The following is a 23,105-nucleotide window of genomic DNA, read 5'->3' on the forward strand; positions in this document are numbered from 1 at the left end:
CTGTTGTATCAGGAATGCTTACCTTTTTACAATACCCGTGTTTAAAAAAAACCCTGTGTAGACCCACTTATTTTGGTCGAAAAGGGGTATAACTTCCCAGATGTAGATTATTGGTATTAAGCCTGTCATTGCTCAGAAAGCCGCTCTTAGCTAGGCAAAAGAGGCAATTGATAGCCAGGAGGACAATGATAGGTACCTAACCCACCTGTGAGAAGGAGGATGTACATATTTATGTAAAAGATATAGAGTATGCAGATGTGTTGAGTTGAATAAAGCAGGTTTGGGGAAGGCCCATTCACTTGACCCGCTCAGGGGCCCAGCCATTTCAGGTAGCAAGTCTGTGCTAGCATGGCCCAAAAAATCCAGACTCTTTTCTATCACCAAGTTAACAGATGCAGGTGAAGTAAAGACTTGAAGCAGAAAATGGGTCACGTCTTTGAGTTTGTCACTTATTTTAATTGTGTTTCATTCCATCAAAGAAATTTAAAGCCTAAGCACTGGCCTCACCAAAATGTCCTGAAAAGGTGTCTTACAAGCTACAAGCTAAGAATGTCCATCAAACAGCATAGTCCATTCTGTGTACCTTTGTTTAGTCACTTTGTCAACAGTCAGTTACTTGTGTCCACAGTTGACCTCATACAGCTGAAGCCTGCTCCCCATTAGTCATTCCTGTATCCTTTCTCCTTTTGTCTCCATAGTCACTGATGGAGGGAAACCCAACCCTCTGCTCGACCCATTGGGCAACAGTAAGGAGCTTCTTGTCTTGGAAGGCGGGGCCGATAAGCTGCAAACCAATGGGAAGGCCCCGTTTTGATAATGCGGTTGGCACACAAACAGAGGGGATACCTTGGGGGAAGAAAAGGAGAGCTGATTAAAAGCTCAGGTAAGGAAATGATTAGATCTCAAGGTTAGTTACTGGTTAGTTTGGAGAGGAATAAAAAGCGGGAGAAAGTTTAACTGAATGGAAACACTCAAACTGTGAGATACATTGAGCTGAAGTCATGATGTATTTCTTGCCATCAGAGCTTACCAAAGTAAAGTGAGGGAACTGCTTTTACTTATTTCCTCTTTCAATTCCACTTTGACATTTATTCTCTACTGTGCTTTTCTTATGGCAAAAAGTAGTTCTGGATGAAAGGTTCGTTGTTCTGAATGTGTGGGGGTATTATAGTGTGTGTGTGTATCCATGTACAAAGAATATATAAGTTCCTGATTCCTCCCACACTTCCTATCCATGCGTGAACAGTTCTGTTTTTCTCTCTGTACCTGCCATGTTGACAGGCTGGGTGAAGACGTCTTCCTGTGCGCTGCGAGTTCGGTTGTCTTCCTGTGTGAAGTCGTAGTAACAGGCTGCGTCAGTCAGAGTGGTGGGCGTCAGCAGCAAGTCCACACCTGTGCTGAACACGTGCTTGAAATCGTTTGTAATAAGCCGGCGGACTTTCTGTGCCTTCACAAAGTAGTGCTGGTAGTTCCTGACAAAATAAGGATGTCTACAGTTAATTCTTGCTACTTTGGAAATATTAAAGGCTCCACCAGACAATGTTACTCTGTCTTATATTTCATGAAAGACAACTTGGCTAGTAAACAAATGTGCTCATAACTTTCAGATCAAATAACAATAAAGATCAGAGAGCAGAGAAAAAGTCAAAGCAAAAAAGTGTCAGCTACACAATGGATTGAAGGTAAGAGACTGAAACATAAGGGTGCATGAATCAATCTGTTGTCTCACTGTTTGAGCAGGAAGTAGTTTCCAGACAGTATCCTCCCTCTCACTACATCGTTGAAGCCCTCATGTCGGGTTGAAGCATACATGGCCTCCGTTGAGCCACTCACTGGACTACGATTGCCTGACCGAAGAGGGCGGGAAATCATTAGTATTACCCTTCCTGATCTTGCACTGTAAAAAATCCAGACTCTCATAATTTCATGTGCTATGCCAACTAGGGTAAAGCATTGTAGTTTATACCGTATTCTAGGCCGTCAAAACGGGCCATGTTAGACGCCACCTCAGCATGGCACAGGACGTGGTAGCACACAATAGAGTACTGGGTGTGGGGGAGAGATACTTGCACCACCCGCGCCCCTGCTCTCTCAAACATGTCAGCAACACGACTCCACTGCACTAGAATCTCCTCAGACAGCCCTGGGGCGTGGTACTCCTAACATTTATTAAGAGACAGGAGACACAGAAAAGACAGGAACTTTTAGGAAATCAATGTAGTTGAAAAATATTATTTTAATGCCAACTGCCTTGAATCATTGATGAATGTTTAAAAAAAATTGCATGTGTTTGCATATACATTGCACATATTGTTTAAACATGAATCTCTCTCTCTCTCTCTATATATATATATATATAAATATATATACACACATATATATATGTATGTGTACATACACACACTCATACATACATATATACATACATATATACACATCATATATACACATATATATACATACATATATATACACATACATACAGTGGGTACGGAAAGTATTCAGACCCCTTTACATTTTTCACACTTTGTTTCATTGCAGCCATTTGCTAAAATCAAAAAAGTTCATTTTATTTCTCATTAATGTACACTCAGAAAAAAACAGAAATGTAGACATTTTTGCAAATTTATTAAAAAAGAAAAACTGAAATATCACATGGTCATAAGTATTCAGACCCTTTGCTGTGACACTCATATTTAACTCAAATGCTGTCCATTTCTTTTGATCCTCCTTGAGATGGTTCTACTCCTTCATTGGAGTCCAGCTGTGTTTAATTAAACTGACTGGACTTGATTAGGAAAGGCACACACCTGTCTATATAAGACCTTACAGCTCACAGTGCATGTCAGAGCAAATGAGAATCATGAGGTCGAAGGAACTATTAAAGACGATTATTCTATTATTATAAAATATAATGCTGTTGACACTTCTCTTGCAACTTTTCCGCGACATTCATCATAAAGGGCAGGCAGCGCAATTCTGCTGATATGGTGACGTGATGGTAACACATACCACTTGTCCAATGTGTTAATCAGTTTATTGAACCCCGGGTCTCTAACGGTGTTGATAAAGCACATATCTTTGGCAATCCTGTATGTGACGGCATCCGTTATTTCTTTATGCCTGTGGGAGCTGGGTGGAGATGTGGTGGCATCGTAAAGTGTGTCCTTAATTGAGGACTGTGTGGCGGTGGCAGGAGTCCAGGAGCTTTTCATTTTTGAGTGTTTTTGTTCTTTCACTACTTGGTCATGTATTACTCTGTGTGTGGACTTTAAATGGTTAAATTCATTGGTTGTGTTCCCTTGAGGTGCAGACAAGGTGGCGTGACATATCTTACACAATATCTTCGTTTGTTCCGAGTCAGACTCCTCGAAACTGAAGTGTTTCAACACCACAGAATTCGCTTTACCTTTCCTCCTGACTAAAGGCTGCATTTCTGCCATCTTCTACCGTCTTCTTCTACACGTTTGTTCAAAACACGCACTGGCAATACACACCGGCGTGGCTGAAAGCAAAAATCTTCAGGCGGGGGCGGAGCGGAGTGCACAGGTGGAGATGGAAGGGTTCGCTGCATTTACCACACAAGACACGGCGTGCGGCAGAATGATCGTTTTATTACTATTATCTTGTTTTCATGATCGAGGGAAGCCAAAATCGAAATCGAAATTGAAATTCAATTAATCGCCCTGCTCTACTTACTAACATCTTACATTTAAAACTATGTCAGCTGGCAACTACAACTGAAATGCTTAAGTGTTTGACAATTCCAGTAATTTTAAGTAACTCAGGGACAATACAAGAAAGGACTTACTTCAACTCACCTTGGGGATGCCTACACAGATGTTCTTGGCAGCAAAGTCATCAGGTAGCTCAGTCAGTGAGGAGGGTGCGGGAACTGTTGTTGAATCTCTAATATCAAAACCTTGAAGGATGTCTGTGTAAAATATCAACAAAATCCACGTTAGGTCCATAATTTGAGGGGAGTATGAAAAGGCAACACTTGTGGTAAAAAAGCCCCAGTGTACTTTTATTATCAGTATTCTTTGTAGTGTTTGGGTAAGGATACATGTCTACATTTAAACTACACTATTGTTCAGTTTCTTAATTTATTGACACTAAACACAGACCGGAAACACTGCAACAAAGAAAAGTGGTTTACATGCCAACCTCTCCTATATAGAGGAAGCTGAAGTGATTTACCATAATGTCATGGCTGCTGGGTATGGAACAGTTTTTTTGTATTTGTCCAATCACACTTCCTGAAGAGCCAACAGTTAACTTCTGATGTATCTGACTAAAAACAAACCGTAATATTTATTGTGCATTAAATGCTACCTGTTCATAGACTGGCAAGCATACTGTACTAAATGACTTCCAGGAGGAACACGAACACCTCCTCTACACGGTTTGGAAAACTGAGCAGAAAAAGTGGATAAAATAGATTTTTTTGTTATTGCACTTATATACCTACATGTATTTTATGGTGCTGTTAGATTTCTGATAGACTGTCCTGTTTAATGGCCTACAGGTACCTGTGTTTATGAGCAGCAAGAGGGGAGCAATCAGTTTTTGACGTCTATGAAAATGTTGTTTTTGAAAGGTTAAATGCAAAGAAATATGAATTGAAGCAGAATATTTTGGTAGATAAAACTATGTTGTGGATTTTGGAAATGATTACAGTTAAAATGAAACTCTCGCCAAAAAGCAACTGAGGCTTTATTTGTGATTTAATATGAGTCAAACCTTTGTGTAAATGCATAATTACGAGGAAAGAGGCACTTTTAAGATTTAACGTAGTTTCGTTTTCGGGCAAGCTAATTTTCAATGGAGTGCAGGGGCACTCTGACGCTAGCATCAAAATCGCTATTTTTAAAACACTAAGAAGGCTCCACACAACATGAAACTTTGCTCGTAGCATCACCAGGGTCTCCACACATGAACATGTGGCGGTGGCAGTAGTCGAGGAGCTTTTCATTTTTGAGTGTTTTTGTTCTTTCACTGCTTGGTCATGTATTACTCTGTGTGTGGACTTTAAATGGTTAAATAAATTGGTCGTGTTCCCTTGAAGTGCAGACACGGTGGAGTGACATATCTTACACAATATCTTCATTTGTTCCGAGTCAGACTCCTCGAAACTGAAGTGTTTCAACACCACAGAATTTGCTTTACCTTTCCTCCCGACCAAAGGCTGCATTTCTGCCATCTTCTACCGTCTTCTTCTACACGTTTGAACACGAGCATTGAGAACATTGTTTGTGTACGCAGAGTTTACTTAAAATAAGGTTTTTGGACATGCATTTACACAAAGGTTTGACTCATATTCTTTTTTTTTTTTTAGAATATTTTATTTTCGGTTTTCAATTCAACAAAATATACATGAAAACACGAACACACAGCTCCAGACCCCTCCTCCAACCCACCCACCCACAAACTGAGAGAAAGAGAGGGCAAAAACAGTAGTAATAATAATAATAATAAAATATATATACACATATACATACATACATACCTACATACATACATACATACATACAAAGAATAAGCACTGACAGCAAAGAATCTACAACCCGTCCATCATAGAAGTGGACAATGTGTCCAAATATGCCAAATAAGGCTGCCTCATCTCTGTAAAAGTATTATAGTCTTTCCTGAGTGTATATGTAATTTTTTCGAGTGGAACACAGCTATTCATTTCTGAAACCCATCTTCCTATAGAAACGTGGGAGTCAGACTTCCACGTGATGGCTATGCACTTCTTTGCAACACACAAGGCCAGTGAGAGAAATTTCTTTTGAGCCTTTCTTAATCGTGTATCAATATTTGTAGTATCTCCTAATAAGCAGGTTTGAGGATCTAATGGGAGATGCACTCCTAGAAGTTTTGTCATGAAATCAGAAATATCATGCCAAAATGTATTAAGTTTTGTGCATAACCAGGTGCAGTGCAGGAATGTGCCCTCTTCTATACTACATCTAAAACACAAGCTGGGTATCTCAGGATTATATTTATGCAATTTCTGTGGCGTAAGATAGGTTTGATGTAGAAAGTTGTAATAGGTTAGCCTGTATCTGGAGTTAATAGTGGCCGTTAGACTCTTTTGACACAATGCAGACCATAGCTCTGTACCCATTGTCACACCCAAGTCGGACTCCCATTTCTCCCTTGATTTATGTAAACCTGGTTTTGAAGCATCATCCATCAAGAGAGAATACATTTTTGAGATAAGACCAGGTGCGTTACCCTCATGAAGCAGTCTTTCCAGATCGTTAAGCATGGGTAAAGTCATTTCAGATCCCAAAACAGATTTAAGAAATGATCTTAACTGTAGGTAACAAAAACAATTCCTGCTGGACAGATCATACTTCCTCCTTAGGTCCTTAAAAGACATCAAGGATCCATCCTCATAGCAGTCCTCCAAATGACGGATCCCTTTCTGGTACCATATTTCCAGGATCTTATTATCCACTGACATAGGTATGAGTTCATTCTGTTTCAACGGTGTTTTGGGTGAAAATATGTTTTTTAGTCCAATATTTTTCTGGACTTCATGCCTAGTTTTGATGATATGAATCAAGACAGGGTTATCAGTGCTTCTGGAGATAATTGTAGGAGTCCACTTATAGATAAAGTCTGCAGGGGTATTTTCTTTAAGAGCATACATTCCAATTGAAACCCAGGGAGGGACATTTTCACCCTCAAAAAGAAAAGAAATAAGTCGCATTTGGGCAGCCAAATAATACTTTTCAAAATTAGGCAGTCCAAGACCTCCCAGTTTATAATCCCATGTAAGTTTTTCTATTGAGACTCTTGGAGTCTTACCATTCCATATAAATTGTCTGATATGTTTATTAAGGTTTTTAAAGAAGCTGAGTGGCACTGGAATCAGTAAGGACTGGAAGAGGTACTGCAGTCTTGGCAGAATATTCATTTTAATGCAATTTATTCGGCCAATCAGAGTAATAGGTAAATGTATCCACTTCTGTAAATCCTCTACTATTCGACTAACTAGTGGTAAGTAATTAAGTTTGTACATGTTTTTAAGGTTATTATCCAGCGTAATTCCAAGGTATTTTATCCCACTTGGAGACCATTTAAACGGGCCTCTTTGCTGATGTTCCACATAGTCAAAGTTTGAGAGTGTGAGAATTTCACTTTTGTCTTAATTTACTTTATATCCAGAAACAGTTCCAAATGTATGCAAAACAGTTTTTAATTTAGCAAGGGAATCAAATGGATTTGTTAAGTAAAGAATTATATCATCTGCCATAAGATTGATTTTATGTATGGTCTGGCCCACTTTTACACCCTTTATCTCTGAGTCCTGTCTGATCATCTCAGCCAGAGGCTCGACGGCCATAACAAAAAGCCCAAGGGACAAGGGACACCCTCGTCTGCTTGATCTACTCAGGGGGAAAGCAGTGGACATTTGTCCATTAGTAATTACTTTGGCTTGTGGTTTCTTATAAAGCATTCTGACCCAATTAATAAAATAAGAGCCAAATCTGAATTTAGATAGGACCTTGAGTAAATAGGGCCACTCAAGCCTATCGAAGGCCTTTTCAGCGTCCAGGGTAACAGCTATACTAGGTCCAGGATTGGAGGTTGCCCTATGAATGACATTAAGTAACCTACACATGTTACTGGCAGAGGATCTCTTCTGGATAAAACCCACTTGGTCTAGGTTTATCAATTTGGTAAGAATTTACTCAGCCTGTTTGCTAAAGCTTTAGAAATCAATGTATAATCTGCATTCAAGAGTGAAATTGGTCAAAACATGGAGCATTTCAAGGGGTCTTTGTTTTTTTTATGGATCACTGTAATTATAGCCATTGAAAATGAATCAGGGAGGCTTTGTGTCTTAGATGCTAGATTAATCACATCCATAAAAAGAGGAATAAGCAAATCCTTAAACTCTTTGTAGAATTCGGGGGGGAACCCATCCTCCCCTGGTGATTTATTAGATTGCAGTGTTGAAAGAACGCTTTCGATTTTTTTTTAGGTAAACGGTAAATCTAGATCCCTTTGGTCGTCCTAATTCAGTTTAGGTAATTCAATATTATTTAAGAATGTATCTATCATGGACAGATCCTCTGGTGATTCTGATTTGTACAAATCAACATAAAACTTTTTAAAAGTTTCATTTATTTCTTTTGGGTTCTGTGTAATACAGCCATGTTCATCTTCAATTTGGTTAATTGTTTTTGAACTCTCGTCTTTCTTTAATTGCCAGGATAGAACTTTATGAGCTCTCTCCCCCAGTTCACAGTACCTTTGTCTCGTTCTCAAAATATTCTTCTCAGCCCTATAGGTGCATAATGTATTATACTTGAGTTTTTTATTTACCAATAAGCTGACATATCTTCCTATCCCTATGTTGTTGAAAGTCTTTTTCAAGCCCAAGAATTTCTCTCTCTAGTTCTTCCATTTCTGCTGCGTATGATTTTTTAAGTCCTTTTGTATATGAAATTATTTAACCTCTTAAATAAGCTTTTAATGTGTCCCATAGCATGAAACTATTAGGGGAGGAAGGACAGTTTGTTTCACAAAATAATTTGATTTGATCCCTGACAAATTTACAAAAGTCAGGTTTTTTAAGAAGGGTCGAGTTCAAATGCCACCTGTACATATTGGGCATTTTTTCAGGCATTACTATTGATAAAGTGAGTGGGGAATGATCAGAAAGTATCCTCGGCAAATAACCAGACTCTAATGTTCTGTAAGTTACATGTGTTGACAGTAAGAAAAGATCTATTCTAGTAAATGAATTATGACGGTTTGAATAATAAGAACAGTCTATTGTTTGGGGATTAAGATCTTTCATGAATGATAGAGTGGTTGAGGCTGATTTAGGCCTCGAAGTGGAAGTAGCTGATTTGTCCAGAATTGGGTCTAAACAAAACTTAAAATCTCCTCCCATGAGAATGTGTTCATGGCCTCCTGATACTTTAAGAAAAATATCCTGAATAAAGGAAATGTCGTCATAGTTAGGGGTGTAAAGGTTTAGTAAAGTCCACTGTTCAGAATAGATTAGACAGTTTATTGAAATGTATCGGCCTAATGGGTCACTAAACGTTTCCTGAACAGTGATAGGAATGTTTTTATTTATTAAAATAGCGACTTCTCTCACCTTAGAGTTGAAAGAGGAAGAGAAAACTTGGCCTATCCATCCTCTTTTTAATTTGTTGTGTTCTTGCATGGTATGATGGGTCTCATGTATAAAGGCTATATCCGTTTCAATCTGTTTTTTAAGTATGTTTTTTTCCAGTTGAGGCAGCTGGCAAAAATCAAACCAGTCCTTCAGAGACAGCAATTTACGCCTTCGTGACCACTAGGCTGGATTACTGTAATGCACTTTATATGGGGGTTAGCGGGTCCTCCATTGCGCGTCTTCAACTGGTACAAAATGCTGCTGCACGTCTTTTAACTGGCACAAGCAAGTATGAGCACATCTCACCTATTTTAGCTTCACTCCACTGGCTGCCCGTCCATTTTAGGATCCATTTTAAAATTCTTTTATTTGCTTTTAAAGCCTTGAATGGCCTTGCCCCACTGTACCTCTCTGAGCTGCTGCACCCCTACATGCCCAGTTGATCTCTCAGGTCAGCTGACCAGCTGCTCCTGACAGTGCCTAAAGCTAGGCTTAAGCTCAGAGGGGACCGAGCGTTTGCCATAGCAGCTCCAAAGCTTTAGAATGGTCTGCCGCTGCACATTAGACAGGCCTCCTCTCTGTCTCATTTCAAAACTCTTCTTAAAACCCACCTCTTTTCTTTGGCTTTTAACACCACGTAGAGTGTTGATTTTATGTGTTTTTATGTGATTTTATTTGTTTTATGTGTGCACATGCATTTTTCTTTTTTTAATGTACTTATTTATTTATTTATTTCATCTCTGTTTTATCCTTTTGTGCAGCACTTTGGAAACCTTGTGTTTGTTTAAACTCGTGCTATATAAATACAGTGGATTGGATTGGACTGGATATGTTAACACCCTTTTCCTCTTGACGGGCCCATTTAAACCATTGACATTGAAACTAACAATTTTCACCACCTTATTCATGTGAAAAGTTTAAAGAATTGGCAGTAGCCTGTCCTGCAGCCTCTCAACAATAAGCTTAAAGAAAAGGCCTCTCTTTCAATTGAACCAAACAGAAAAAAACAAATAAGGTCAAAACCTCCCCGTTCCCTTAAGCACCGACCCCCTGAACACTCGGCACCATCCAAAATCACCAACCGGGACCTCCGTTGAATGCTCCTTAGAACTATCATACCTAGCTAACACCCTTTTTGGCTGGAGCTCTTTTGTATATAAACTTTTTATCATTCGTATAAAGACAACCTCAAATATAAACATTGTAACACCCGCTTTAACCAGAAGTAAATAAAAGTTCGAGTGCAACCTCACGACAATAGGATAAGCTCCCTTTAAGGCCATAATGTCCAAAAATAGGTTGTTGTAAAAATATATATTTTTTTTTAGGTAATAATAATAATTAAAAAAAAATAATAATAATAATAAAAAAAGGGATAGCGGGGATATCGTTGCACTTACATAAGAGTCATTAGAAAGTTTGTGAAAAGTTTGTGAAAAGGATATGCAGGAATCGCTCTCCCCTCAGCAGTAGAGGAGCTGCAGTGCTGCACCTGTAGCCACCAGTGAGGAGCAGGACTATTCACCTCCCGGGAGGTCTCGGAGAAAAGACGCCGCTGCTTCAGGTGATTAGAAGACCTTTTTCTCTCTGTTAGGTAGGACGACTCTCAGAATCGCTGGATGGAGGAGGCTGAATTGGAGCTTCTTTGCATGCAGCTCCTTCTTAACGTGGTTGTATTCCTTTCTGCGCTTCACCAGGTTTGCACTCAGATCTGGGAAGAACATCACGGCATTTCCACTGAAAGTGATTGGCCCACCTTTTTCTCTGGATGTCTTGGCGGCTATTCGGAGAATGTTGTCCCGGTCCTGGTACTTCAGTAGACGGATGAGAACAGGTCTGGGTCGCTTTTCTCCTGGCGGGCGGTATGTCGGGACCGATGTGCTCTTTCAATAATCAGTGGCTCTGGAAAGTGCTGTTGTCCCAGCACATGGGGATCCAATCTGTAAAAAATCGCACCGGATCCGTTCCCTCTCCGCCCTCCTGTAGGTTGACAATGCGTACATTGTTGCGCCGGCTTTGGTTCTCTAGTTGGTCTACTTTGTCCATGAGGAGCTCCTTCTCCTTCAACAGGCGGAGGACATGGGTGTCCAGGTCAGCTAGCTTGTCCTCAGCCGAGTTAATTCGCTCCTCCGCCTCTGTAATACATGAACTCATTCCGTCTATCGCCGTTTTCAACCCCGAAATAGAGTGATTAATTTCGGCAGTTTTGGCGTCGAGCTTCTGGGAGAGTGCTTCATTACCACGTTTTATTTCCTGTAGTATGGCGAAGCTTCCTTCTACTCCACACTGCTCTTCCAAGGCCATGTTGTGTTCTGCGCTCGTTTCACGTGCTGCAGCTTCCCGAGAAGAAAAGTGGTCGATAATTGAGCTTTGCGTCTTATTTCGAGATCTCAAGTCCATACTTCACCAGTTGGATGAAGTTTGAGGTACAGCAGGCGTTATTTATCACTCAAATCCGAGTTTTCATTAAGAGCTCTGGAGCACACGTCTCCCTAGTTCAGCTGCATCACCGCAAGTCCGGTTTGACTCATATTCAATCACAAATAAAGCCTCGGTTGCTTTTTGGCGAGTTTCACTTTAATATACTTTGACTTTTGGATGTTAGAATGCCCTTTATTACACAACTCTTCTTAATGCTGTTGAATGCTCCATTCACTTGAATGGGCCTTCCCAACGTTCGGCGGTCAATTATTTTCGTATAATTGACCGCTGCTAAGCATATTTGACCATTGTCAAGGAAAGTGGCCTTTTTGCCTCTGATTCACATATTTCGCAGCACTCCCCGCTCTAAAATCTTTGCTCTGCAAGTAGTCCGGTCACTTTTCACCCCAGCGTCTTCGGATGCTAAGCGACGTCAGCTGATCTGTAGTCTACTTCATATTGGAAAAAACTTACTCCTAGGCTACTAGTATGGATGAGTTTTACATTAACTTTAATATTCTTGGAAAATACGGTGATTTCAACTCTTGGCAAAAGGACGAATCAGACCCCCCGCTTTGCGTTGGGGTCCGGTTCGTCCAGTTGGGACTTATTTTCCCGATAGTGACCGCCGTTCTATACATTATCCCTTACATAGTTACTGGAAATGTTTAACACGGGTTGTTAACAATCCCACATAGCAACCACTGGAAACTATTGGTTGTGGCTTGGCACTCCATTTAATCCAACAAATCATGAATTGTTTTTTTAAGAGTAATGACATCATAAAAATAATATTCATGGTGAAAATATTCAAAGCATCATTCGAAAAACCTCAACAGAAATGTCAAATGTACTTGGCACAGTCCTAGTACCAATGAGTCATCAACAGTTTCCTACCTAAGACAACGGCTGCATCACTGACACTCCGGGTCATAATGCCAGGGACATCCATGGAGTTGACCAATGGGATGAGACCATGTCTGGACAACAGACCATACGTGGGCTTCAAGGCCACAACACCACATAGTGCTCCAGGGTTACGAGTAGAACCGCCTGTGTCTGAACCCAGAGCCCTGCCGAGTATTACCAAAACAGTACACTTTGATTTGATTCAAATCTTTCTTTTTTTTGGAACAGCGTTCGTTAGCCAGTGAATGTGTTCACTCACAGGTAGCTAGTGAGGGAGGCCACAGCCGCAGCACTTCCTCCTGAACTTCCCCCAGTGACCACCCAGTCAGAGTCTGCCACTGCTCCTGTCCACTCTCTGTAGGGGGCTGCATAACTCCAGGGGTTTCTCACTGGGCCGAAAGCCCCATCAGTACTGCCCGCACTGTGGGACAAATACATAAATAAGACCGGTAACCTGAAAAATGTACTGTTTTTCCAGCCCTATCAGTCAATTAATAAAAAGAGTTAAATTTGTAACAAACTGTTATTAAAATTTGGCTGTGAGTAGAAAGCTATTCATTCTGACACTACAATGGCCTTACCCCATAGCAAACTCATCCATGTTGGTCTTCCCTATGAGAACAGCTCCTTGGTTCAAGAGCTTCTGGACCACTGTAGCATTGTAGAGTGGGGTGTAGTCTGAAGCAAAAATAATGGTAGAATATTATTACTGGACTTATTACCTAACCCTGGACAAAGAGTGGAAAATAGATCAGTTGTACATACTGAGGTTTATACGTACCTTTCAGCATCCTGGAAGCACATGTGGTCTTGATATTCTCTGTGCAGAAGTTGTCCTTGACTGCAAAGGGGATTCCATCCAGAGGACCTTTGGGGGCACCTGAGGGAAAACAAGAACACAAAGTTACAGTATGACTCTACACAGAAAATAAAGTAACACTCAATTGTCCATACCTTGCAACAGTCTGGTTTCTGCCTCTTGAGCCTGCTTCAGTGCTGACTCCTCTGTCACAGTGATGTATGCATTAAGATGTTGTGTTTTCTTGATGTGGTTCAGACACTTCCTGCAAAGCTCTGTTGGGGAGATTTTTCCCTCGCTGAATGCTAAAGATACCTGGAAAACAATAATAGAGCAGTAATGTAACTCAGATCTTTTACTCAATAGGTCTTTTTTCACAGCAGACAAGTTGACTTGTCATTGCAGGAAATGTGTGTTACTGATGACGATGGGCCAGCATACTAGTACACTAACATTGAAGCAGCTAAATGGAATTCCATCACAATTAACTATATTATTTACTGCTGTGCTCTTCTTCCTTCTTATTGTGAAATGCCTTCCATGAAATAGGCATATTACAGAACAATTGTGGGGTACTTTAGTTGAGTATTTTACATTTTTATCCTACTACTATTTTGTATTTCTACTCCACTAATTTTCAGTGGTTAATGTTTTTTGTTTTACCCCACTACATTAATTTGACAGTTTGATACAAACGACTTTGCAAATACAGAGTTTACAGTAGTCGATATCATGCCCACCTTAACTGCATTAAAATGCAGTTAAAATTAAAATGCAGTTAAGGTCAACTCATCATTCATATTGTAGTTTAACGTTAATAAACCATAAAACACTGTTTGGGGTTATTTTGCGTAATGAATTTTAAAATACTTTTTCAATTTTTCCTGCTAATACTTACTTCAACTTAAATAAGCATATTGCTTATTTTACTTTTTAATTACTTTTTAATTCTTCACAACCACGAAACACATTTAAGTAGTGTCACTGTTTTGTTTATGAATTTTGAATTGTTGAGACTGCATGAGATTGTATTTATTTCAGTTTATGCAAGAGAGGAAAGCAGGTTAGTAGCTTTTTTTTTTTTACTTAAATCTTTTGCTAGAACGTATTCAGAAAAACTACGTAATACAACTTCAACCAGATAGATTGATAGATATTAAACACCTGCCTGACGATATGTTTTAGCTATCGGCAGTCAGGGAGCTAAAGTATCAGAAATTCTATATTATTTCACTTTTGCTTATTGACAGCAAACAGCGTCTACTATGCAACTAAATAGAGCAGACAAACACGGAGAACTGAGCTCAAAGAGCAAGTGAACAGACGTACTAACCTCTCTTATTGTCAAGCCGAGCATATTTGCAGCATTTTTGTGACAATCTTTCAAATTAACAGCAACCTTCACACAGTGTGTATCACTAGCAGGCCGCCATGTTTATTTCCATAATAGACGTCCAATACCGCTCTATGTGGTTGGACCGCTGTTGAGGAAACCGCGCTCTGATTGGTGTAATGGCTGTGCGCTGTCAGAGACACCGGTCGAGGAAGTGGCATGTTTCAGAAGAGGACGTTGAGTCGAAATGAGCATAAACAGTGGAAGTACTTCATTTTATCGAAACGCGTAGTTAGACATGTATGTATATAAAAATGAAATGTTCATAGTCAGAAGGTAGTCGTCAGTTATTAAGACGTTTGTTAAGGGATTTACAGGCTGTACGCTTGAATTATTCCTGCAGGTAACAAGGACTGAAAGCACTGCTAAGTCACAGTTGCGCAGTTGTTTCTTTATTTGACAGTTTTTAAGCTTTTAGGTTTGCAAAGATGTGTTCTGTAAGACACTTAGTGCACAGCAGGTGGTTAATTCAACTTAGTAAATCACGAAGGGTGAACACATCACTTTGCTGGCATGGCATTCAGTCAAGACTGTTCAGTACTACCAAAACCTGCATGACTATTATGCCTGCCTGGGTTATTGATAAATATGGCAGCAATGATGTGTTACGGTTCACAAAAAATGCCAGTTTCCCCATCATCAACTACCCAAATGAGGTTATTATCAAAGTGTGTGCAGCAGGACTTAACCCACTTGATGTCAGCATGAGAGGTGAGTGACAAGCCTATTTGCATGAACAGTATAAAAGTGGCATCAGATTTGAACCTGCAGGACTGAGGTAAAGAAAAGTGTGGGCACTCTCGTCACTGTACTGGAAATTAATCCAACAAATAGTTTCGACACATGGCTGCATATCCAAGATTAAAATTGAGTATAGTTAAAAAAAAAAAAAAAAAAAAAATGTCTTCTGTTGTGGGCAAACAGATACTAAACAGTGAGGATATTGTGTCTCACACTGATGTTTCCTGTGGTTAGATGTTTCTTACAATGAATCATGCAACCCATCATCCTTCTCCCACACAAACAGTTATACCACACAGTGATCTAGAAGGAGGTAGGTTGGTGTGGGGGTGAACAGAAAGGGGGCAAAAGCCATGATAGTTTCTAAGGGCACTCAGTGAGAATGTAAGTTTCATTAGCTCCAATGCTCTTGGATGATTGCATGTTGGAAGGTGTTATGTTGTCCCTGCCTTAGTACATGTTTGTTGTCATATGGATGACTACGACATAGGAAAACATGAAACGTATCTTTTGCGATACCCTGACCTGGGACAGTCCAAAAAGTTTGGTGGAGGTTAGTTATTCCCTTGGCACATTCAGTGCAAAGAGGAGCTCAGATAAAACACTTTTATCACATGTAAGAATAATTAAAGGGACAGTTCATCCCAAAATCAGAAATACATATTTCTCCTCTTACCTGTAGCTGTACCTTATCCATCTAGATTGTTTTGGTGTAAGTTGCAGAGTTTTACAGACATTGGTTGTAGAGCTTTCTTTTCTAGATAAAGGAACTAGATGGCACTCGACTTGAGATGTCCAAAATAAAACTTTTGAAAAACTCAACAGCAATTTTCAGCTTTCGAGAAGCCATGACCCATGGAAGTCATGGCACAAGAGGACAAATCAGTGGATCACCAAAGTTATTATACCGATTCTGATACCATGGGTAAGTAGCAGGGTTGTGTTTCTGATAAATAAATGATGTGGTTCTGGATCTATGTGACTTGTGCAGTCACTGATACCAATTCCAGCCTTTTAGTATTTAGTATACAGCCTAGCAGTATTGGAGGAATTTCAGATACTGGTATCGGTATAAAAACAACCCTATTGACCACTGTATACTTCACCAAAAAGAGAATTATTTGGTGGCCCTGATCTTGTCCTTTTTTTACTCCCTTGGTTGGTACATTAGGCAGTCCCCAAAAGTAAAACATTAAATTGTATTATTCTGTCGTTACAGCAAATAATCTACTCTAACTTTTGATCATTCTTTCATGTTTGACTGTACTGAAGCTGTAAACTCAGGCTGTAATCAGACACTCTCTCCCTACAGGAGGCTATGGTGCTGCAACGATGTCTATGAAGAGAGACCCTCTGAATATCAAGCAGGCGGGCAGTGAGTTTCCTCTCATCCTGGGTAGGGATGTGTCTGGGGTCATCATGGAGTGTGGCCTTGATGTGAAGTACTTCAGAGAAAGGGATGAGGTAAAGGAATCGAATGGCAGATGATGGAGCTGTGTGCGTTCTCACCCAGTAACCACTGTGCATACAAATATTTATGGTAACCACTTGTTCCTGCACTCAGTAAGTCACATATGAATAAAGTATGAGTGTAAAGTAAGCAGTGAGGGTGCTATAAACAAAATCATCTAGCCGCGCATGAAAACACCTTGCTGAAAGACAGATTTGACGAGATGGACTTACAGAGAATAAGAATAATTCAGTCTCTCTTAAAACAGTGAAACAGATAACCTGTCCTGATGAATCCTCGTCTCTGAGGACAGCGCTAAGTCTGTGTTTAGCAGGAAGACTGTCAGCATGTCAATGGTGCAAGCAACTGGTGATGTAATAGTGGGAGTGTTTTTTGGCTGACATCAAGCTCTGTAAAGCCAGCTGATCATCATCACCACACTGTGTCTGCGCATTGTGGATTACCAAGTTCATCCATTCCTGGCAACTGTGTATGCTTTGTTAAAGCGATCCTTCTGCCAGGATTATGCACCGTCATGTCAACCTGTCTTAGAAATATGACATGACTCAATGCTTTTCCACCTTCTTCATATTATAGTTATTAATCTCATATAGCCACAACCGGATACATTGCCACATCATCATGTATCCTTCAAACAGCTGGGTTTAAAAAATAAAAATCGACAGTCCAATCGACAAGATACAGCTCAACAGCGATCTCTAAACTTTTGGATTTGCAAACAAAACTTTTGGATTTGCATTAATACGTTTTTGAATTGCAGTGTTGATAGTTTTGCTCTTAAATCTATTCTGTTTGATTGCATAAAAAAGACACAAAAATAACAGGTGCGACCAGTGGTTCTCAAATTGAGGGGATTATCATGGGAAAACTATGGAGCGAAACGAAGTTGAATGAAAATGATTTATGAAATACACAAACAAAAGATTGATGCTATAATCCATCCATCCATTTTCTTCCGCTTATCTGGGGCCGGGTCGCGGGGGCAGCTGCCTGAGCAGGGACACCCAGACTTCCCTCTCCCCGGATACTGCCTCCAGCTCTTCCGGGAGGACCCCAAGGCGTTCCCAGGCCAGCTGAGTGAAATAGTCACACCAGCGTGTCCTGGGTCTTCCTCGGGGTCTCCTCCCGGCAGGACATGCCAGGAACACCTCCCGAGGGAGGCGTCCCGGGGGCATCCGAAACAGATGCCCGAGCCACCTCAGCTGGCTCCTCTCGATGTGGAGGAGCAGCGGCTCTACTCTGAGCTCCTCCCGGGTGACAGAGCTCTTCACCCTATCTCTAAGGGAGCGCCCTGCCACCCTGCGGAGGAAACTCATTTCGGCCGCTTGTATCCGGGATCTTATTCTTTCGGTCATGACCCAGAGTTCATGGCCATAGGTGAGGGTCGGAACGTAGATTGACTGGTAAATCGAGAGCTTCGCCTTTCGGCTCAGCTCTCTCTTCACCACGACAGACCGATACAAAGACCGCATTACTGCGGCCGCTGCACCGATCCGTCTGTCAATCTCACGCTCCGTCCTTCCCTCACTCGTGAACAAGACCCCAAGATACTTAAACTCCTCCACTTGAGGCAGGAACTCTCCTCCCACCTGGAGGGAGCAGGCCACCTTTTTCCGGTCGAGAACCATGGCCTCGGATTTGGAGGTGCTGATTCTCATCCCAGCCGCTTCACACTCGGCTGCAAACCGCCCCAGGGCATGCTGGAGGTCCCGGCTCGAAGGAGCCAACAAGACCACGTCATCCGCGAAAAGCAGAGACGAGATCCATTGGCTCCCGAACCAGATCCCCTCCGGCCCGTGGCTGCGCCTAGAAATTCTGTCCATAAAAGTAATGAACAGAACCGGTGACAAAGGGCAGCCCTGCCGGAGTCCAACATGCACTGGGAACAGGTCTGACTTACTGCCGGCAATGCGAACCAGGCTCCTGCTCCGGCAGTACAGGGACCGCACGGCCCTTAACAGAGGGCCCCCGACCCGTACTCCCGGAGCACCCCCCACAGTATGCCACGAGGGACACGGTCGAATGCCTTCTCCAAGTCCACAAAACACATGTGGACTGGTTGGGCAAACTCCCATGAACCCTCGAGCACCCTGCGGAGGGTATAGAGCTGGTCCAGTGTTCCACAGCCAGGACGAAAACCGCATTGTTCCTCCTGGATCCGAGGTTCGACTATCGGCCGAATTCTCCTCTCCAGTACCCTGGAATAGACTTTCCCGGGGAGGCTGAGGAGTGTGATCCCCCGATAGTTGGAGCACACCCTCCGGTCCCCCTTTTTAAATAGGGGGACCACCACCCCGGTCTGCCAGTCCAGAGGCACTGTCCCCGACTGCCACACGATGCTGTAGAGACGTGTCAGCCAAGACAGCCCCACAACATCCAGAGACTTGAGGTACTCAGGGCGGATCTCATCCACCCCCGGTGCTTTGCCACTGAGGAGCTTACGGACTACCTCAGTGACTTCGGCTTGGGTGATGGATGGGTCAACCTCTGAGTCCCCAGCCTCTGCTTCCTATAATGTCGATCTTTATTTCACAAAAATTTAACTTGGATCCTTTATTATAAATTGCTTGCTGAGAGAGATTTGATACATTTCCGTACAACCTCTTCATCCTGAACAAATGTGAAGTGACTGTATAGAAATGACGACACACAATTGTTTATGTCTTTGGTTAACGGTTGTGGTTTTACTGTCTCCCTCAGGTTTGGGCAGCTATCCCACCGTGGAAGCAGGGCAGCTTGGCTGAGTTTGTGGTACTAAGTGCTAATGAGGTACTTTTCATCTAATCGATACATTGTTGTTTTGAGCTGATGTGGTTAGTGCTGCAGCAAATTTCTCACTTTAGTGTTGAGGTTGACGTCTGTGTGTAGAGTTAGTAAGCCATATACGTTCCTTTTTTGTTGTTTGTGGTTTCAGTCAGTGACACACTTGACCTGTTTCATCACCAGTGTATACAACATGTGTGTTTCTACTTTCTAATTTTAAAGGCAGGTCCACCTCTTGCTGCGCATTACAAATGGGCTTAGGGTTAGATCGGCTAACTCTGGCACAGCTGTGCATTCTCATAATGACTCAGCAGTTGTACTGCAGCAAAGTGTGCAGGCAGTGCTATTTGTATAATTGCTGTTATTATGAATGTGTGTTGTGCTCAGGTGTCCCACAAACCAAAGTCCCTGAGCCACACAGAGGCAGCAGCCATTCCCTATGTGGCTACTACTGCCTGGTCGGCACTGGTCAACACCGGGGGGCTCAGTAAGGACAACTGTGCTAAGAAGCGGTGAGGGAAGACACACACACACACACACACACACACACACACACACACACAGAATTGTTTTCGTCACGTTTAGAGAGATTTCATTGATTTACATTAATGTCCTGGAGCCTAACCCTGACTAACACTTGCCTAACTCTAAACCCTACCTTAACCTAAGTGTTCACTCTAAAATGAAATGATGTATGTTATGGAGTCCATCATTTAGCTCCCTGCAACACACACACACACACATACAGACACACACACACACTTTCCACTTGTTAATCTCTGTCCACCCCAAAAAAGCTCCCTGTCTTTGATCTAGACAATTATTCCCGCAGTGGTCCTTCTAAGCTCAGCCCCTGTTAGCCCTCACTGTAATGAGCCTCTGGGTGATGTGCTCTGGTACTCTGGCAACGGCTCACACACTCTGTCAGACCGCAGTGATCTTGACATGATAAAGCCTAGAGTGCATTTGACATTAATCCTAATGAGGGAGAGTCTGTGCAACAATAGTGTAGACAACAGTGTTGACGCATTCATGGTGCATTTCATTCACGGTAATTTGTATCAGGTGGTCTGTGAAGGCAATTTGTAAACTGTGAGTTTGTATTTCTGTTCTGTATATGCCACATCTAGTTCATGTCTGTCTATCCAGGGAGAGGGATCCCTCCTCCGTGGCTCTTCCTGAGGTTTTTCCATATTTTATTCCCCCCATTTAAAGTTTTTTTTTTCTCATGTGCATCTCCTCATCTCCACAGGATTCTGATTCTCGGAGGATCTGGGGGAGTGGGAACATTTGCCATTCAGGTAAGGACTAAGAGGAGCTGTATGTTATACACATTATGTAATTTTGAACCACACCAGCCTGCTTTAAATACAAAAGTGTATATGTTAACACTTACTCTATCACAGCAGTGCAGAAATAAACAAGAGCGCTGATGATGTGGTGTTTGTGTTATAAAAAGTCTGTCAGGTTTCAGACTTTACTGCACACCTCGCTTGGTGACCTTAATAATGTAGCTCACATTACACAGATGTCACACTTGATCTCATTAATTATACATTATCTGTTCTTCTCAAATGTTGGGAACCCAAACATAGACTTGTTTTGTAGTTGGGACATAAATTCTACATATTATCATGAGAATTAATAATTTTAACATACTTTTTCCATGTAGTCATATTGAAAAATGGAACTGATACTATTGCCTGTATTCAGATGCTGAAGGCTTGGGGAGCCCATGTGACTGTTACCTGCTCCCAGAATGCTGAGCAGTTTGTAAAGGAACTGGGTGCAGACCATGTGGTGGACTACACTGCTGGACCTGTTGAGGAGCCGCTCAGTGCACTGGAGAAGTGAGAGAATCACTCATGCACACGCACACACACATGCACGCATGCACACGGAGACACACACATCTACAGTCATTTGTTATTAGTGTTGGTTTTTAATTGGAGATGCTGTGTGTTTGTGTATCAATGACTTGCCCATTTATTACAAAGGCAACCCCATCCCTTTATATTTATTATATTTATATTAGCTCAGTGTTACAGAACTTAATCATAATCATAATCATTCTCTATTTCCGTCATCTGCCCAGCCATCTTTTTCTTTTTACACTTACAAATCCTCCCTATATGTATATATATTTGCTTGCGACTCTTTTTTTTCACCAACACTACTCCTCTTCACCTCAAGATTTGACTTGATCCTGGATAACATTGGGGGGGACACAGAGCGTTGGGCCCTGAGTCTGCTTAAGCCTTGGAGCGGCGCCAAGTATGTCACCCTTATAACATCGTTCCTCCAGAACACTGACAGGCTGGGCATTGCCGATGGGATGATGCAGACTGCTGCAACCATGGCCACCAAAGCCCTCAAGGTAATCATGTTAGAATGACATGATCGACATATTTATTGAAGGATGCATTAATGATATCAGTTGCTGTATTTCATTCATGGCATGGTTTATTTTACCATGCCAAGAATAGAATAGTTGGACAAACTAAAAGTTCTTAAAGTTCTTTCAAACAGCCCAAAAACATCTCTGCAAAAAAACCCATAAAATCATCAAACCATTCAGTTCAGTAGGCTGCATTCAACATCACAAAAAAAAACGCAGCCCCCTCATTCATTTGAAATTGACCACTGTGTTGACATAATGGGTGATCCAGCAAAAGAAAAAAAACACAGATATCTGACTCAACTTTTTTTTTCAAAACACAATATAATGTCACCCTGTAAATACTGTAAAGTGTATGCGCAGGTGCACATAGCTGGTTAATGATTTTGTGATCTGAAAACTTAATTTGTACTGTTTACCTTGTGACGGTTGATAAAATGATTGCTGCCAATTATACCCATATTTTGATTAGAACATGTCAAAACCTTATAGTATTAATCTGCTGCTATATTGGTCTCTGTTATTCTAGCAGGGATTTCCACAGAATTCTAAAATATGAATTTGGATGGATGTTGCCACTAAGAATGTGTGTGATGAGCTGACAAGAATGTTGCTACCCCTGCTTGTCAGTCCCAGGAAGACTATTATTATTACCTTTATTATTATTCTTCTTATTCTTATTCTTATTCTTCTTCTTATAATTATTAGTTGTAGTAGTAGTAGTAGTAGTAGTAGTAGTACTAGAAGTATTTAAACAAGCATGGGTCAGCATTTTACCAGAGTTACAGCTAATTTTGGCTGCCATTAGCAGTTTAGCTCATTTAGCCATGCATCTAGTGGTCGTGACTGAGAGCTTAAAGCACCAGGTGTTTGTCACTGCTTCCATAGGAGCTTTGAACTGGGGAGGACAGGGCTAACTGGCTAACTGCTTTTGTGCTCCTTATTTGAGGAGTTGAGGATAGCTGGAGAGATGACACACAGTGGAGGAAAGACAAAAACCAAAGCTGTACCAACTGAGCTAGAGGGACGCCCTGTTCTGATGTTATTTTATGGTTGGCAATT

The 23,105-nt window shown here is 41.4% G+C and overlaps 2 protein-coding genes across 8 annotated transcripts in view; one reads left to right on the forward strand and one right to left on the reverse strand.

Annotated features, from left to right (window-relative positions):
* Nucleotides 1-435: 435 nt before the first annotated feature.
* On the reverse strand, nt 436-14,740 carry qrsl1 (glutaminyl-tRNA amidotransferase subunit QRSL1). Its single transcript, XM_030391510.1, has 11 exons — nt 14,611-14,740; nt 13,433-13,592; nt 13,260-13,358; nt 13,060-13,156; nt 12,738-12,899; nt 12,467-12,642; nt 3,822-3,934; nt 1,967-2,159; nt 1,730-1,847; nt 1,267-1,472; nt 436-846 (listed from the first exon to the last, which is right to left on the reverse strand). The coding sequence occupies exons 1-11, from the start codon at nt 14,632-14,634 to the stop codon at nt 635-637; spliced, it is 1,560 nt and encodes a 519-aa protein (XP_030247370.1). The 5' UTR covers nt 14,635-14,740; the 3' UTR covers nt 436-634.
* rtn4ip1 (reticulon 4 interacting protein 1) overlaps nt 862-23,105 on the forward strand; it is a 28,016-nt gene continuing 5,772 nt past the window's right edge. Inside the window, exons 1-8 of one of the 7 annotated variants that reach the window (XM_030391512.1) lie at nt 15,306-15,381; nt 16,237-16,336; nt 16,724-16,875; nt 19,583-19,651; nt 20,033-20,157; nt 20,898-20,946; nt 21,359-21,495; nt 21,839-22,022. In XM_030391512.1, coding sequence (XP_030247372.1) covers nt 16,267-16,336; nt 16,724-16,875; nt 19,583-19,651; nt 20,033-20,157; nt 20,898-20,946; nt 21,359-21,495; nt 21,839-22,022 — 786 coding nt within the window. In that variant the 5' untranslated portion in view covers nt 15,306-15,381; nt 16,237-16,266. Of the gene's footprint in view, nt 884-14,750; nt 15,382-16,236; nt 16,337-16,723; nt 16,876-19,582; nt 19,652-20,032; nt 20,158-20,897; nt 20,947-21,358; nt 21,496-21,838; nt 22,023-23,105 lie in introns of those variants that run through there. The other 6 variants (XM_030391516.1, XM_030391513.1, XR_003980921.1 and 3 more) reach the window with 6 other exon arrangements.

Source organism: Sparus aurata, chromosome 16 (assembly GCF_900880675.1).
Source record: "Sparus aurata chromosome 16, fSpaAur1.1, whole genome shotgun sequence".
Taxonomy (NCBI): domain Eukaryota; kingdom Metazoa; phylum Chordata; class Actinopteri; order Spariformes; family Sparidae; genus Sparus; species Sparus aurata.

Coding starts and splice junctions, on each gene's coding strand:
- qrsl1 (XM_030391510.1), bottom strand. CDS start 14,634: ATGCTCGGCTTGACAATAAGAGAG. Junction 13,593..14,610: donor TCGGCTTGACAATAAGAGAG/GTTAGTACGTCT, acceptor ATTGTTTTCCAG/GTATCTTTAGCATTCAGCGA. Junction 1,473..1,729: donor AACTACTTCCTGCTCAAACA/GTGAGACAACAG, acceptor TTATTTTGTCAG/GAACTACCAGCACTACTTTG.